This window comes from Lichenostomus cassidix, chromosome 15 (assembly GCF_008360975.1).
Source record: "Lichenostomus cassidix isolate B80296 chromosome 15, HeHo_3.0, whole genome shotgun sequence".
NCBI lineage: Eukaryota > Metazoa > Chordata > Aves > Passeriformes > Meliphagidae > Lichenostomus > Lichenostomus cassidix.
The window spans coordinates 3276325-3288856 of NC_139496.1; the positions used below are offsets into that span (position 1 = coordinate 3276325).

Sequence of the window (12532 nt, forward strand, 5' to 3'; positions counted from 1 at the left end):
GGGCAAAGCAGATTTATTTTGAATAGAAATAAGTTAATTAGTCAGATCATGACACAGAAATAAGGATTCCAGCTGATGGAAAAGTCATAATTCCAAGGAAACTGCCTCACCATTCTAAACATTCTGCTGTAGGAGACAAAAGATAAAACTGTTTTGTTGGAAAGTTACAGCAGTTGTGAGAATAGGAGCTGTTAAATACATTCAGTTTCCTGCAGCTGTGGGAACAGAGGAGCCACAAGGTGCAGTTGTCTTGAGCAACACATATTTATCTTCAGCAGCTTTGTGTCACGTAAAATGACATTACTGAGAGCCTCAGTGCATGGAGCAAAGTGCACATCCCTGGAGTGTCACATGTGAGCCACAAGTAAAGGAAACTCACTGGTGAGAGATTTAATGAGATCATCATTGGTGAAAGCACAAGGAGATTTGAGACTGCTTTGATCAGAGAAAGACTCGAGTTACACTTTCTACAGTGACATTGTGAGGTAATTGTAATACTTTCAGAGTCTATCAAGCCATTGTATTCCTTTAACTGAGCTAAGGATGTTAAATTGAGAAAATTAAATATAAACTGGATTCTGAAGCAAACCCAGCCTGGCCTCAGAGCCTCAATCTCTTTTTTAAGCATCCCTTAGAAGCTGAACACCAAACCACAGCCTCAGCCTTTGACAAACCACCACAACTGCTGCGTTCTTCCCCAACAACAGCTCACAAAGCTCCGTTTTTCTATGAAGTGGAGTTTATTACAACATTAAGGAACAGTATTTAGACAGTCATCTTAATGGAATATTTTACAAATCAATTCATACAGAGAAAAGCAAACACGAGGTTGTTTTTAAATTCATGACCAAGAAGTTACATTGTTAAGCTGTTAGCGACAGTGCAGGGCTGTAAACGAGCAATCAAGTTTTGGAACTTGCAGTTCAGAAGGAGATGGTAAAAATAGCAGACAAGCAAAAACATTTTTAGGATTTCTTGTACTCGATTCTTTCTACTTTCACATCATCTCCAATTAGTTGATAGACATATGTAACTACTGTAGAAGCCTGGATGTCCATCAGCACAAATGAAGGAATGATGTTGCTGGAAAGAGAGGAAAAAATTCATAGTGATTGCGTGTCCATAATCCCCTCAGCAGTGTTTTACCACTATTTAGCAGAAATCACTTTAAGAAAAATGGGTATTAATTCTTTAAGTACATGAGAGCTGAGGCTGTATTTTGTTTCACTCAAGATTGAGCAAATACAGCTGTGTAAATTATACAACTCCAACTATCCTCTCCCTGACATTTAAAATAGAAATATTAACCCTCAGGAGTTTGTAGCTCAGTTTTGTTACCCAAAAAAGTTCCCCCCAAAGGTTTCCCCTATTCACTTACTTCTCTAAGGCATGGTAGGCTCCTGTAGCTGATCCTGGGTTGATATAGAATTTGTTTTCGTGTTCAAACGCCTCAAATTTGTGTGTGTGTCCTGAAATGAGGATGTCCACATCAAACTGCCTCTGGAGCAGTGCCAGGCTGGCCATGTCACCCCAGGGAATCACCTGATGGCCATGAATCAACCCGATTTTGAACTGTCCAACAGTCACCACTTTCTGTTCGGGATAATTCAGGTTCTAAAAATTAAAAAAAAAAAAATAAAACAAATTTAGATTAAACAGATTTATATTTAAATCCAACCCTATGAAACACCAAGAAGGGGAGAGCTCAGAAATGAGAATATTTCACCACTTTTCAATGAACCCAAATGTCACCTTTATGTACAAAATACCCCAAAAAATGGACACTACCTCATCAAAGTCCCCTCTGACAACATGAACATCCCCAGCCAGGGTCTTGAGGTAGTCATAGGTGTCCTTGGTGCAGAGATTCCCTGTGCACAGGATGTGTTGGATCTTCCCAGGCACCAGCAGCTTTTTGAACTTGGCTGGGAGGCTGTTGCAGCGATGGGGGATGTGGAGATCTCCCAACACCAGCACCAACTTCAGGGGAGAGAGAGCATGACAGACACTCGTTAGGGCACAGGCAGCACTGCAGTGGCTTCTGCAGAGCCACAGCTTTGCATTTGGAGCTAAAAGCTGCTAAAATGAGGATGGAATGGTGATGGAGTATTGCTCTGGCCCAAGGAATATTGCTCTTTACCAGACCATGATCAGAGGGGGCCTAACAAACCCAAGTCTATAAAATAATTTTTATTTCATTGAGATAAATTTCACTGAAAGCCAACAGTGCAAGGTAAGGTAATACAACAATAATGTTTCAAGTATTTTACAGAAAATTGGGAGCTACCATAAACCATCCCACTCTTTTTTCTCTCTAGCATGTTTCAAGCACAGACCTGGTCAAACTTGCAGCTACTTCTCTTAAAAAAAAATATTCATCCAAGTTTCTTTCCCCTTATTAAAAAAAATTAAAATATTTTTAAAAAGCAGCAGATTTGCAACATGTGTTAATAGGTGATCAGGAGAGGAAGCATGTTCAGAGTCCTCATTGTAGAAACCACTGAACAACAGAATGAGGGCAAAAAATAACAACAAAAAACAAACAGGGCACTGCAGAGAAGCCAATCCAGGGCACTGCACAGCATGTTCTGTCACCATTTCTATACATTTATAGGTTCAATACAGCAGATGCCTGAATAAAAATGTAGCTGGGGCTTCAAAATTAAGGACTCAGACAATGCAAGGCCATAGCTGAATACCACAGGCTTTAAATCTGCAAATAAAGAAATAATGAGAGCAACACAGGATAAATGAATTGTGCAAAAAGGGCATGAGAAGCTTTATAAAGCAGGGAGGGGAGGTTATGGCACTGCACTGGGAATTCCCTGGATCTGGAAACACTCAGATAAACACTCAGATAAAACCCTGGTAACTTAAAGAATTGTTCTATATTAAAGAGATTTTATCTTCCATGTTTTTTTAAAAGTTCCTAAAATTACACCCTCGAATGTGTTTGTAAAGGACACAGCCCAGATTTATTTCTACAAACAAATATAACTATGGTTATATACCTATACACAAATATAACTAGGGTAGCAAATTGTATATTTAAAGACTTTTTTCATACATCTTTAGGCCATACAGTTACCTTCAGGCTAACAGTCCTCAAAAAGGCAGAGAGGACTTGGGTGGTATTTTTGATTGGTTTGGAGGATTTTTTTTAGATTAAGAACATCTCAGTGCCACCATCAAAGCCATCTGGAGACAGATGGTTGAAAGCATTGATAAAGCAATACCAAAGCATGAGCAATTGAAAACTAGACCAGGGGAGGAAAAAAAATACATTTTTGATGGTCTTTGAAGAGTAACAAGTGGGTAACAGTGATTTTGATTAAGAAGTGGCAATAGATAGATTGTCTCAATGCTGCCTAAGGATATAAATGTGCAATACCAGCTATGTATTTGATGTTTAATAAAATTATCCTGCCAATTACACAACCCACCGAGCCAGCAGCGTGTGCACTCAACACAGACAAACTGTCAGCCCCACATTTCCCCAAAAATCACATTTCTGCTCCCATTCCTTAAAGAAAAACCACAGTGACCAAACCAAACTAACAGCACTGCAGCGTGTTGAATCATCACAGCACAGAGCAGTGGCACAGAACGAGAAACCACCCGGATTTCAGCAGCAATTTGGGCGCGACGAGCAACACGGATTGACCAGCAGCCCCTCATTCACTGCCACAGGCAGCGAGCAGCACGCCCGAGCCCTTCCCCCCGGGGTTAGCCAAGGAGTGACTTACTCTGTGCCCAGCCTGAGAGCAATGCGGGAGTTGATTGCAGGGCATGAGAAACAGGGCGGAACATGATCAGTGTTAAACGAGAGGAAGCAACAGAAGAGAAAACACAGCCGGATGAATGGGAAAACAACAATTAATGAGTTGTCGGTGTTATGAGAGAAGCGGTAAATAAAATAATAAAAAAATTAATGCGATCACGGTGGGATTAACAGGAATGGCAAACGGGGCTCCCGCAGCGCCGGCCCGGCCCGCTCCCCAGGGCTGCCTCAGCTGGGTGTTTCCCTCCCGCCCGCTCTCCCCCGGCCCGGCCGGACCAGGCTGGGTCCCTGCGGTGTCCCGGGGTGTCCCTTCGGTGTCCCTGCGGGGTCCCGTTGGGGTTCCCGGCCGCCCCGCTCCGCTCTCACCATCGCGCCGCTCCGCTCGGCCTGCGGACCCGCCCGGCACCGCCCCGCTACGGCGGCCCAGCAGGGACTGAATGCCTCTGAACGCGTTCGTGCCTCCGCCCGCGCCCGCCGCGTTTTGACACACGTGAAATGAGATTTACCCGATGATGACACGTGAGAGAGAGACACAGGTGTGGATTATTTGATTCAGACTTTCTCAAGCCTGGGTGCTCCGTGGTGTCGCACAAAGCAAGCACCCCAACTATCAAAACTTTTAACTATTTATACATTTTAGGAAGCAAAGCAGTTATAGTGTTCATTGGCTGCAAGATACATAGTTCTCTTATTAATTAGTATTCTATTGGGAAATTATTCTCTCTCCTCCCACGCTCATCAGTGCCACGCTCAGCGCTGCTCTGGGATGCTTCCAGTCGGTGTCTCTGGGTTGGTGCTGCCGAGGGCAGCGCAGCGCAGCTCTGCTCTCTGGGAGCAGGGACAGGACCCACGGAAGGGCTGGAGATGGAATATCAAGGAAAGGTTCTTCCCCAGAGGGTGCTGGGCACTGCCCAGGCTCCCCAGGGAATGAATGGGCACAGCCTGAGGCTGCCAGAGCTCCAGGAACGTTTGGACAATGCTGCCAGGCACAGGGTGGGATTGCTGGGGGTCTATGCAGGGCCAGGGGTTGGATTGATGCTCCTTTCGGGTCCCTCCCACCTCGGGACAATGCACAATCCCATTAATTAATCGCACAATTCCCTAATTCCGCAATCCCCACTCGCGGTTCCACATCCGGGGCTCCGCGCGGCCCAAGCCCCGCCCCCTACCCAAGCCCCGCCCCCTACATAAGCCCCGCCCCTCCGCGGGGTTTCCCGCCCTCCGCGCCGTGAGGGCAGTGGGGCTGCAGCGCCATGCGGTGTGTGCTCGGCGGCGCGCAGCTCCGAGGTACCGCAGCGCGGGGAGCCCGAGGAGCCCAGCATCGCTGCGGGACACCGGCAACGCTGAGCTCCCGGCGGCGGGACGGGCCGGCGGCACTCCTGGCACCCGCCGATGCCCTCAGAGCGGGACGGGAGCCGCGGGACGGAGCGGGGATTCGCCTCTCCCTCAGCGCGGCGGGCCGGGCGGTGCTGCGGGATGTGCACAGCAGAGCCCTGGCTTTGGGGACTCCAGGTGGCGATGCCATGGCCTGGCTGTGTCTCCCCGTGTATCTCCAGAGGCACAGCTCTTTTCCATTCTGTGCAAAATGCTGCTCTGCCGCTGCCTGAGGCAAATCCCAGGGCTGTCCGCTGAGTTCCTTGGAGTTCCATCTCTCCCGTGCTTTGTCAGACTTTCCATCTGCTAAATGTCTTTTTAAACTCCGGCGGTGGAGTTTAGGCTGATGGAATTAATCTGTGCTAACATCAGATGCTGTAAAGGGTCACTGACATTCGAGGTACCTCAGCAGCTTTCCAGAACACCAAGGGTTTGGAAAAATCAGAATTTTAGTTGGAAAAAGCATTTTCCGCCATCAGTTTCATTTGAAAGAAATGTTTCTTCTTGAGTTATTCTGGAGGAGGTGCAGTATAACTTTTTAAATGTTAATTTAGAACGCATATTGCAGTGTTTTCTTTCCCTGACAGTGTTTGGAAGAGCAATTCATGCCATAGCCCGGATTAGTGATGAGTTTTGGTTTGACCCCGTAGAAAAAGGTGTAAGTGAATTTCATTTACTCTAATTTAACAATATTAGAAGCCCAGTATTTATGCTGTTGGTATTGGGTTTTCCCTCAGCTCCCTTCACTTTCAATATGGACAAATGCCATATTTTCTGTGATTGTAATTACACAGATTCCAGCATGGAAGGTTTCATTCCCACTCTGCCCTAAGATCCTTTGATTTTTTTGTTGTCCAGGACATCCTGATTAATGCCACGAGGTTCATTTCTGCTGCCATGGGTCAAAAGGTTTGAGTTTTGTACCCCACAGGAGCTGCCTCGAAAAACAACATGTTTTGTACTGTTGTGACTCAACAGGAAGAACACATCCATTAATGCCTCTGATTAATCAAACAACATTTCCAGCATGATTAGGGTTTTCTCTGGAGGTTTCTTAGTTAAAAGTGATCAACTCTCCTTGACTCACTAAGAGGATGGAAAATCACAAGTGGAGATAATTTGTTTTTATGCATGAAGAATTTTTGAGGTGTGAGTGGTGTCTTGGCTTGTTTGTTTGGATCATGTCCCTCCAATGCCTCAACCACAAGCTGAGCTCTGAGTGTTTGGGAAACTCAATTACTTTTATAAATAATATTAAAATCAATTTTAAAAATATATTTTTATAATTTTTTATAAATTTTGAGAGGTAAATGTCCAGGTTTGCTGGTAGTACTGAAGCCCAGAGGAGGCTTTTCTTAAAAAGTTCAACCTGAGATAGTTTTGAGTTAATTATTTTACTTCTCTCCCATCAGTGGTTGGATTCAATGCTATTGGAGGTCTTTTCCAACCCTAATGACTCTGTGATTCCATTTCCAGCTTGCCTTAAGATCAGTGAATTCCTCGAGGTCAGCATATGCATATGTGTTCTTCTCATCCATGTTTTTCCAACATTACTGCTGGACAGCTGTGACCCAACCGTGTCAGAAGGAAAAGCAATTATCCCTCCCCTGTAAATTGATAATTAAGGTACATTTTACTGAGTTGCTACACCCCTGGCCAGGATCAGCCTGGGCTCTCACAGTGTCCCCACAGCAGTTGAAGTGCAGGAGCTTGAGATAAACCAGAGGAAATTATATTTACAAACCCAGGGAAATTATATTTATTGCAAAGCTGCTCAGGGAGTAACCTCTGCACTGATTTACCTTTTTTTTTTGTTTTTGCAGTCAGTTCTCTCTGTGTTTAGATGTGTAAATGTGCTGGAAAGGAATGTAGAGAAATGCAGCATCTCCACCAGCCCTAACAACCACCACATAACCTTTCAGCTCCTCTGCAGGCATGGTAAGGCAACAGAAGTGACTTCACATTAAAGAAACATTTAAAATCATGGGGCAACACAACATTTAATGCCAATATCAACACAGGAGCAGCTCTCATCTTCAGCCCAGCAGGACTGGGAATGTTCATCAGCATCGATCTTTGCAAAATTCCTAAATAAACTGCATCTCCCCCCCAGAGCTGTGCTATGTTGGAGGCAGTGCTTTATGTTATCAATAATCCAGCTGCTGTTACTGATAATACATTGAATTAGGTCTGCAGCCAGCTGAGTTCCCTCAGCACATCCTTACCCAGACACACAGAGATCTGCAGGGTTTGTCTTTTGCATTCCACCATTTATGTTATTTTACCACTTAATTACTGAGGCCATTTCCCCCCTGCATGTGTTGCTGTTCATTTCTTTCTTGTGGATCCTTAAAAAACTCAAATGCTGTCGTGGCACATCTAATAGGATGGAGCAAGTCTAAGATGGCAAGTGAATTCTATTTCCTATTTGTGTTGAGTTATTTCCATATAGCTGGGCTAAGTCACTTGGTTACTTCCTCTATTGAACAATTAATACTTAAAAAAAAAAAGAAAAACAAACTAAAATTACAGCCCAGCACTGATTTTTGTTCGTTTCCTTTATACTCAGGTGTTGTAAAAACCTATAACCTGACATTTCAAGAGTGTGATCCCCTGCAGGCTGTTTTTGCAAAGCACATGTGTCCAAACATTCTTAAAGTCCACTCCAGGTAACAAACACAGAAATAATTGTTGAGTTTTACTTTCTAATGTAACAAATGCTCAATAGTCACAGATAGAATTATTTTAGTGCTGGATGACATTTTATAGGCTGCTGGCTGACGTGATGGTTCACTTTCCGACCAGTCAGGAAGAAATAACCTTGTCAGTTACTCCAATGAAAGTTTGTTTCAAGAGTTACACCGAGGAAGAAACTGGTAAGGAAATGCAAAATATGAACCAATACTTGGACTTCTAACACTTTTTTTGAGGTGAGCTCAAGGAATGATAACTGTCACGACATAAACGTGGGATGAATTTTATGGCTAAACGATATTTTTAACAACATTATAGAGAGAGATTTTTAAGTCATGCTGCCACCCTCTGGTTTTAATAAATTAAATAAATTTAAATAAATTGAAACATCTTCCTGGTGTCGGTGGCAGATCTCAGACTGAGCAGCCAATTGAAATAAATTATGCCACTTACTGTAGGCTTGAAAGAGGTAATTACTGCTCTGCAAGAGCAGAAGCCTGGCAACTGCCAGGAAAAAGGGGATAATTTTATGTTTTAAAAAGAACTATTTAAATCTGAATACCACAATTACAGAATTGATATCATTAGAGAGTATATTTTAGTCTGAGGACAGCACAGAGTGTCAGCAGGCCCTGCTCTGCCACTGCCAGGGTCACATCTCCAGGAGATGGAGAACAAGCTGTAGATTCTTGGGGTGTGACTGAAACTAATTTTGAAGATATAATTGTGGTTTTGAAGTAGAGGTTCTTGTGTGTCATATAATAAAGAGATGCTTTTCATACTTGTTATGACCAAAGCTGGGGATAATGAGCTGGGAAGAGCCTGGAGCACAGGGGTGGGAATTGGGCTGGGAACAGACTGAGGCAGGGCAGAGCAAGAAGGATCAAGTGGTGGAAACTGGCTGGAGTGAAACAGGGCAGAAATTACTAAAATATTACATTTTGAATGACACATTTGGTTACTTTAGAAACATTCACTCACCAGGACTATTTTAAGACAGAAAGTGAAAAAATGGTACAACTGTAAAGAGATACCAAAACCCACAGTGAGGGAGGGAGGAGGAGGAGGAATGAGAAGTGCTGTTTTCATGGTGAATCTCCTGCCTGCAGCTCCTCCTGTGTCCTTTAAACACCTCACCTGGCCGTGGCCTGGGGGGTTCCATGCTCAGATTTTGTTTCCAGAGACGAAAACCAAACCCTCTGCCCAGACCTGCTCATGTTTGCACACTCTGGGCTCAGCCTCAGCTCATGTAAGTGACAAACACCCCCTGCTGCAGCTGCAAGAACTTCCCTCAAGAGCCTGTTTGAACTCTCGGTGGGGCCCTGAAAGCTGAGATGAAACAAAGAGAAAGGGAAGCAGAGAAAGGGAAGAGTGGGAATAGATGGTAACACTTGTTTCCTTCCAAACCAGCCTGGCTTTGCTGGGGAGCAGCTGGGGCTGAGCTGCTCAAGCTGCTGTGGAATTTCTCTGAGCTCTCCAGGGTTACACATCAGGAAAGCAGCCTCTCACTTTCTCTTCACACACCTATTCATCTCATGGGAACGAGCAACAAGTGAATACCTGAAACTGAGGAGCTAATTTCCTGTTGCCACTTAAGTGTCAGGAAAAGATTGTAATTTAAAACAAAGAGCCTCAGTCCACCTCCATTGTGCTCTGATGATTTTCAGCAATTTTGATTAATCTGTTGAAGTCAGGTGGTGTTTTGGGCTTCCCATCCATGCAACAATAGGCAGCTGGGAATATTATTTGTGATGGATGCCTGTGGAAGAAGCAGATTTGCAAGAACAGAAGCAGGTATTGGGTTAGATCACACAGCAGAACATGGTTCTGTTAAAATCCATTTAAATCTACACAATGTGCTGTAAATAAACTGAGAATTTTACTTAATTATAATATACATATAAGCTAAACATTTATTACTGTTAACCACTTTATAAATAATTATTTGTTCCAACTATGCTGATGTAAAAATCTCAGGGTTATAATCAGTTTTGTTGAGCTCAAACTTCACTCCTGTGATTCCCTGACTTTGTTGTTATCTCAAACAGACTTTTCAAGGACAATGCTTACGGAGATACAGCTCAGCCCAGAGGAATTTGACTACTTTCAAGTTGGAGTAGATTCTGAAGTAACATTTTGCCTTAAAGAATTGAGGGTAAAGTAAGAATTTGTCTGGAAGGTAAACCATTTCCCATTAATTTGTCTGGCTGGACCAGGACAGCACAGGATGGTCCCTGTGGAATGGCCCTGGGCTGTGTCCCACCAACCCTCCTGACAGCAGCAGGATTTCACCACCTGGTTGAGGATTAGCTTTAAGCCCCAGGATCCTCAGAACACTGCAGAGCCCCTCAGAGCAGCCTTTGAAAGGCAAACAAAGCGTTTCTAAAACAGAAATGTGGTTTCTGTGCTGGGCAGACACAGCACAGCTGCCCTGGGGAAAGCAGCATGACCAGGGAAGTTCTCCATGCAGAACCTCCTCTGGCAAAGCTCAGGCAGGGAAGGACAGAAATGATTCTTAGAAGCAGCAGATTTTCCCAGTAGCTAGGAATAAGAACAGCAGCTGGGATAAACTTATATTGATATTAATTTAGGTTTATCCAAGCACTTAACCCCTAGCCTTTCTTTGCAGGGCCTGCTGGCATTTTCTGAAGCCACCAGTGTTCCTGTGTCCATCCACTTCGACAGATGTGGGAAGTACGTGTTGGAACTGCCCTGACTGAACCCCTGCAGTCACCCAGTGAATATTGAACTGCAGCAGTAGAGCAGATTTTCATTTCAAACCAAAAGCCATTTCTAACCTGCAGCCTGAAGCAGAGTTTGCAATTCCATAAAAAGCATTTACACGTGGGCATTGCCAAGGCAGCCATGCTGACTGATGAGCTCCCTGTGTATAAATTACACACCTGGACACCTGAGGCTCTCAGTTTCATGCATGCAATGATTTATTTAGCAGTCTAAAGAAACAATACATTTTCTGAATAAATGTAATTTTAACAATTCTATATTTAAAGCTATTATTTGACTCTGATATTGCACAGCACTTGCTGATTGGAGCAGTGAGATCTGTAACAGGAGCCCCTCTCTCATTCCTCAGCAGTAAATACCGGAGATTTTCAGAGTTTCAGAGGAGGCACTTTTTAATCCAAACCAGATAGAATTGCACAAACAGCATCACCTCCCACAGTATCTGTAATTCCCTGTGCTGTTTGGTCTCCATGTTTGTGTTTAGACCCATTGCTTTCAGCATTGAGGACCTGCTGCTGGAGGCCAGCTTTATCCTGGCTACCTTGTGTGAGGCTGAGAAGGAGGCAGCTTCCCCAGAGCCTGCCTGCTGCCCACAGCCCTGGGACAGGTAATGGGGGCTGAGGGGGCCTTTAGAGGGAGAAAACTCAGGTTTTCACAGGAAAACTGTGAACTAGAGGGGTTCAGGAATATGTCAGCAGCACAATAGCAATAAAGGGGTGCAAGAGAGAACACTCCATACAAAGTGCTGCTTTCCTCCACGAGGTCTGTCTGGGTGCAGCAGGAGGGAAGATGCTGAGAATCTACTCTAAAGCTGTCATCTTTTCACAGAGAAAATAAGGATATTCCGATAAAACACATAAAGCCAGCTACTAACCTGTCCTACTCTGTCCAATCCAGCTCAAAGACATCTATGGATCCAGTTGAACAGCCCTCCATGGATAGAGGCAGCAATGCAGAAACAGCTGCTTCCAGAAAGCCACAGCAGAATGGAAACACTGCAAGCATGGATTCAGCAGAACCCCCAAGTGCTCTGGCAAAACAGGAGGTAAGAAGTGTTCCCAGAGGCACGGAGAGGGATGTGCCAGGCAGAGCAGGAGCAGCCACGGCCGAGGCAGCAGGAGGAGAGGCCAAGGAGGCTCCTTATCAGAAGGTGAGTGACTCCCCATGGTATCAGCAGTGGAACCCAAGAAAGATCTTAAAGTAGCCTCACAAATAATTAATGCCCCAATTCTGTACCACAGAATTCTTACCTGTACAAACACTGCATTTTCCAGTTCCACTCCTTGTTCTTTGGAGCTGTCTCTTACAAGGGGAAGGAGGCCATTGGTGACACCTTCCAGAGCTTGGTGACAGCCAGTGACACCGAGGAGGATTTTGGCACCTTGCAGAGCTCCCAGGTGCTGTAGTGCAGGTGTTGGGGAGTGTCCAGGAGGGAAGGGAAGGGCAGTGCAGGCCCAGGGTTTGTCACTGGTGCTGTGACCCAGCAGCACAGAATGTTCTGGAACTGTTCTGCTCTCGCAATGGCGCGAATTTAGGTCACGACTGACTCAGTTGAGGTTTGTGTGTTCTGCTGGGGGTTCTGCTCTCAGAACACTCACTAGAGAGTCTCAGTTTGAATTCAAACTCTGTTACCACATCAGAAAAATGAAGCTGGTGTTCTAGTTAAGGGTTCTGGAAAAATAACCCATCCAACCCCTCAGCACAGCCCAACCCAGCCCAGCTCCAGAACTCAGGTTTTTACAGAAACTCTGCAGAACCAGCATTTAACTGAACCAAAGTTGTCACAGAATTGCATTTAAAAAAAAAATAAAGGTTTGTGTTTCAGACTTGCATTACTCTTTTCCTTCCTTGCGTCTCTTCCACAAGTCACGGGCAGTGCAGTATTTCCAAAGTCACACTGGAATAAAATACTGAAATTCCCAGTCAATTAAAGGATCA

General features: G+C 44.6%; 2 protein-coding genes across 3 annotated transcripts; one reads left to right on the plus strand and one right to left on the minus strand.

Annotated features, from left to right (window-relative positions):
• Nucleotides 1–721: 721 nt before the first annotated feature.
• On the minus strand, nt 722–4055 carry VPS29 (VPS29 retromer complex component). The gene is made up of 4 exons (XM_085075535.1): nt 3747–4055; nt 1789–1980; nt 1379–1614; nt 722–1083 (listed from the first exon to the last, which is right to left on the minus strand). The coding sequence occupies exons 1-4, from the start codon at nt 3789–3791 to the stop codon at nt 966–968; spliced, it is 591 nt and encodes a 196-aa protein (XP_084931661.1). The 5' UTR covers nt 3792–4055; the 3' UTR covers nt 722–965.
• A 935-nt stretch (nt 4056–4990) lies between these two features.
• Nucleotides 4991–12380, plus strand: RAD9B (RAD9 checkpoint clamp component B). 2 transcript variants are annotated; one of them, XM_085075536.1, is made up of 11 exons: nt 4991–5068; nt 5743–5813; nt 6632–6781; nt 6979–7093; nt 7725–7824; nt 7925–8031; nt 9898–10004; nt 10479–10543; nt 11079–11201; nt 11492–11744; nt 11869–12380. In XM_085075536.1, the coding sequence occupies exons 1-11, from the start codon at nt 5035–5037 to the stop codon at nt 11998–12000; spliced, it is 1257 nt and encodes a 418-aa protein (XP_084931662.1). In that variant the 5' UTR covers nt 4991–5034; the 3' UTR covers nt 12001–12380. The 2 variants fall into 2 exon arrangements, with proteins under 2 accessions (XP_084931662.1, XP_084931663.1); XM_085075537.1 differs by lacking the exon at nt 4991–5068 and having other exon boundaries at nt 5741–5811.
• Nucleotides 12381–12532: the final 152 nt, after the last annotated feature.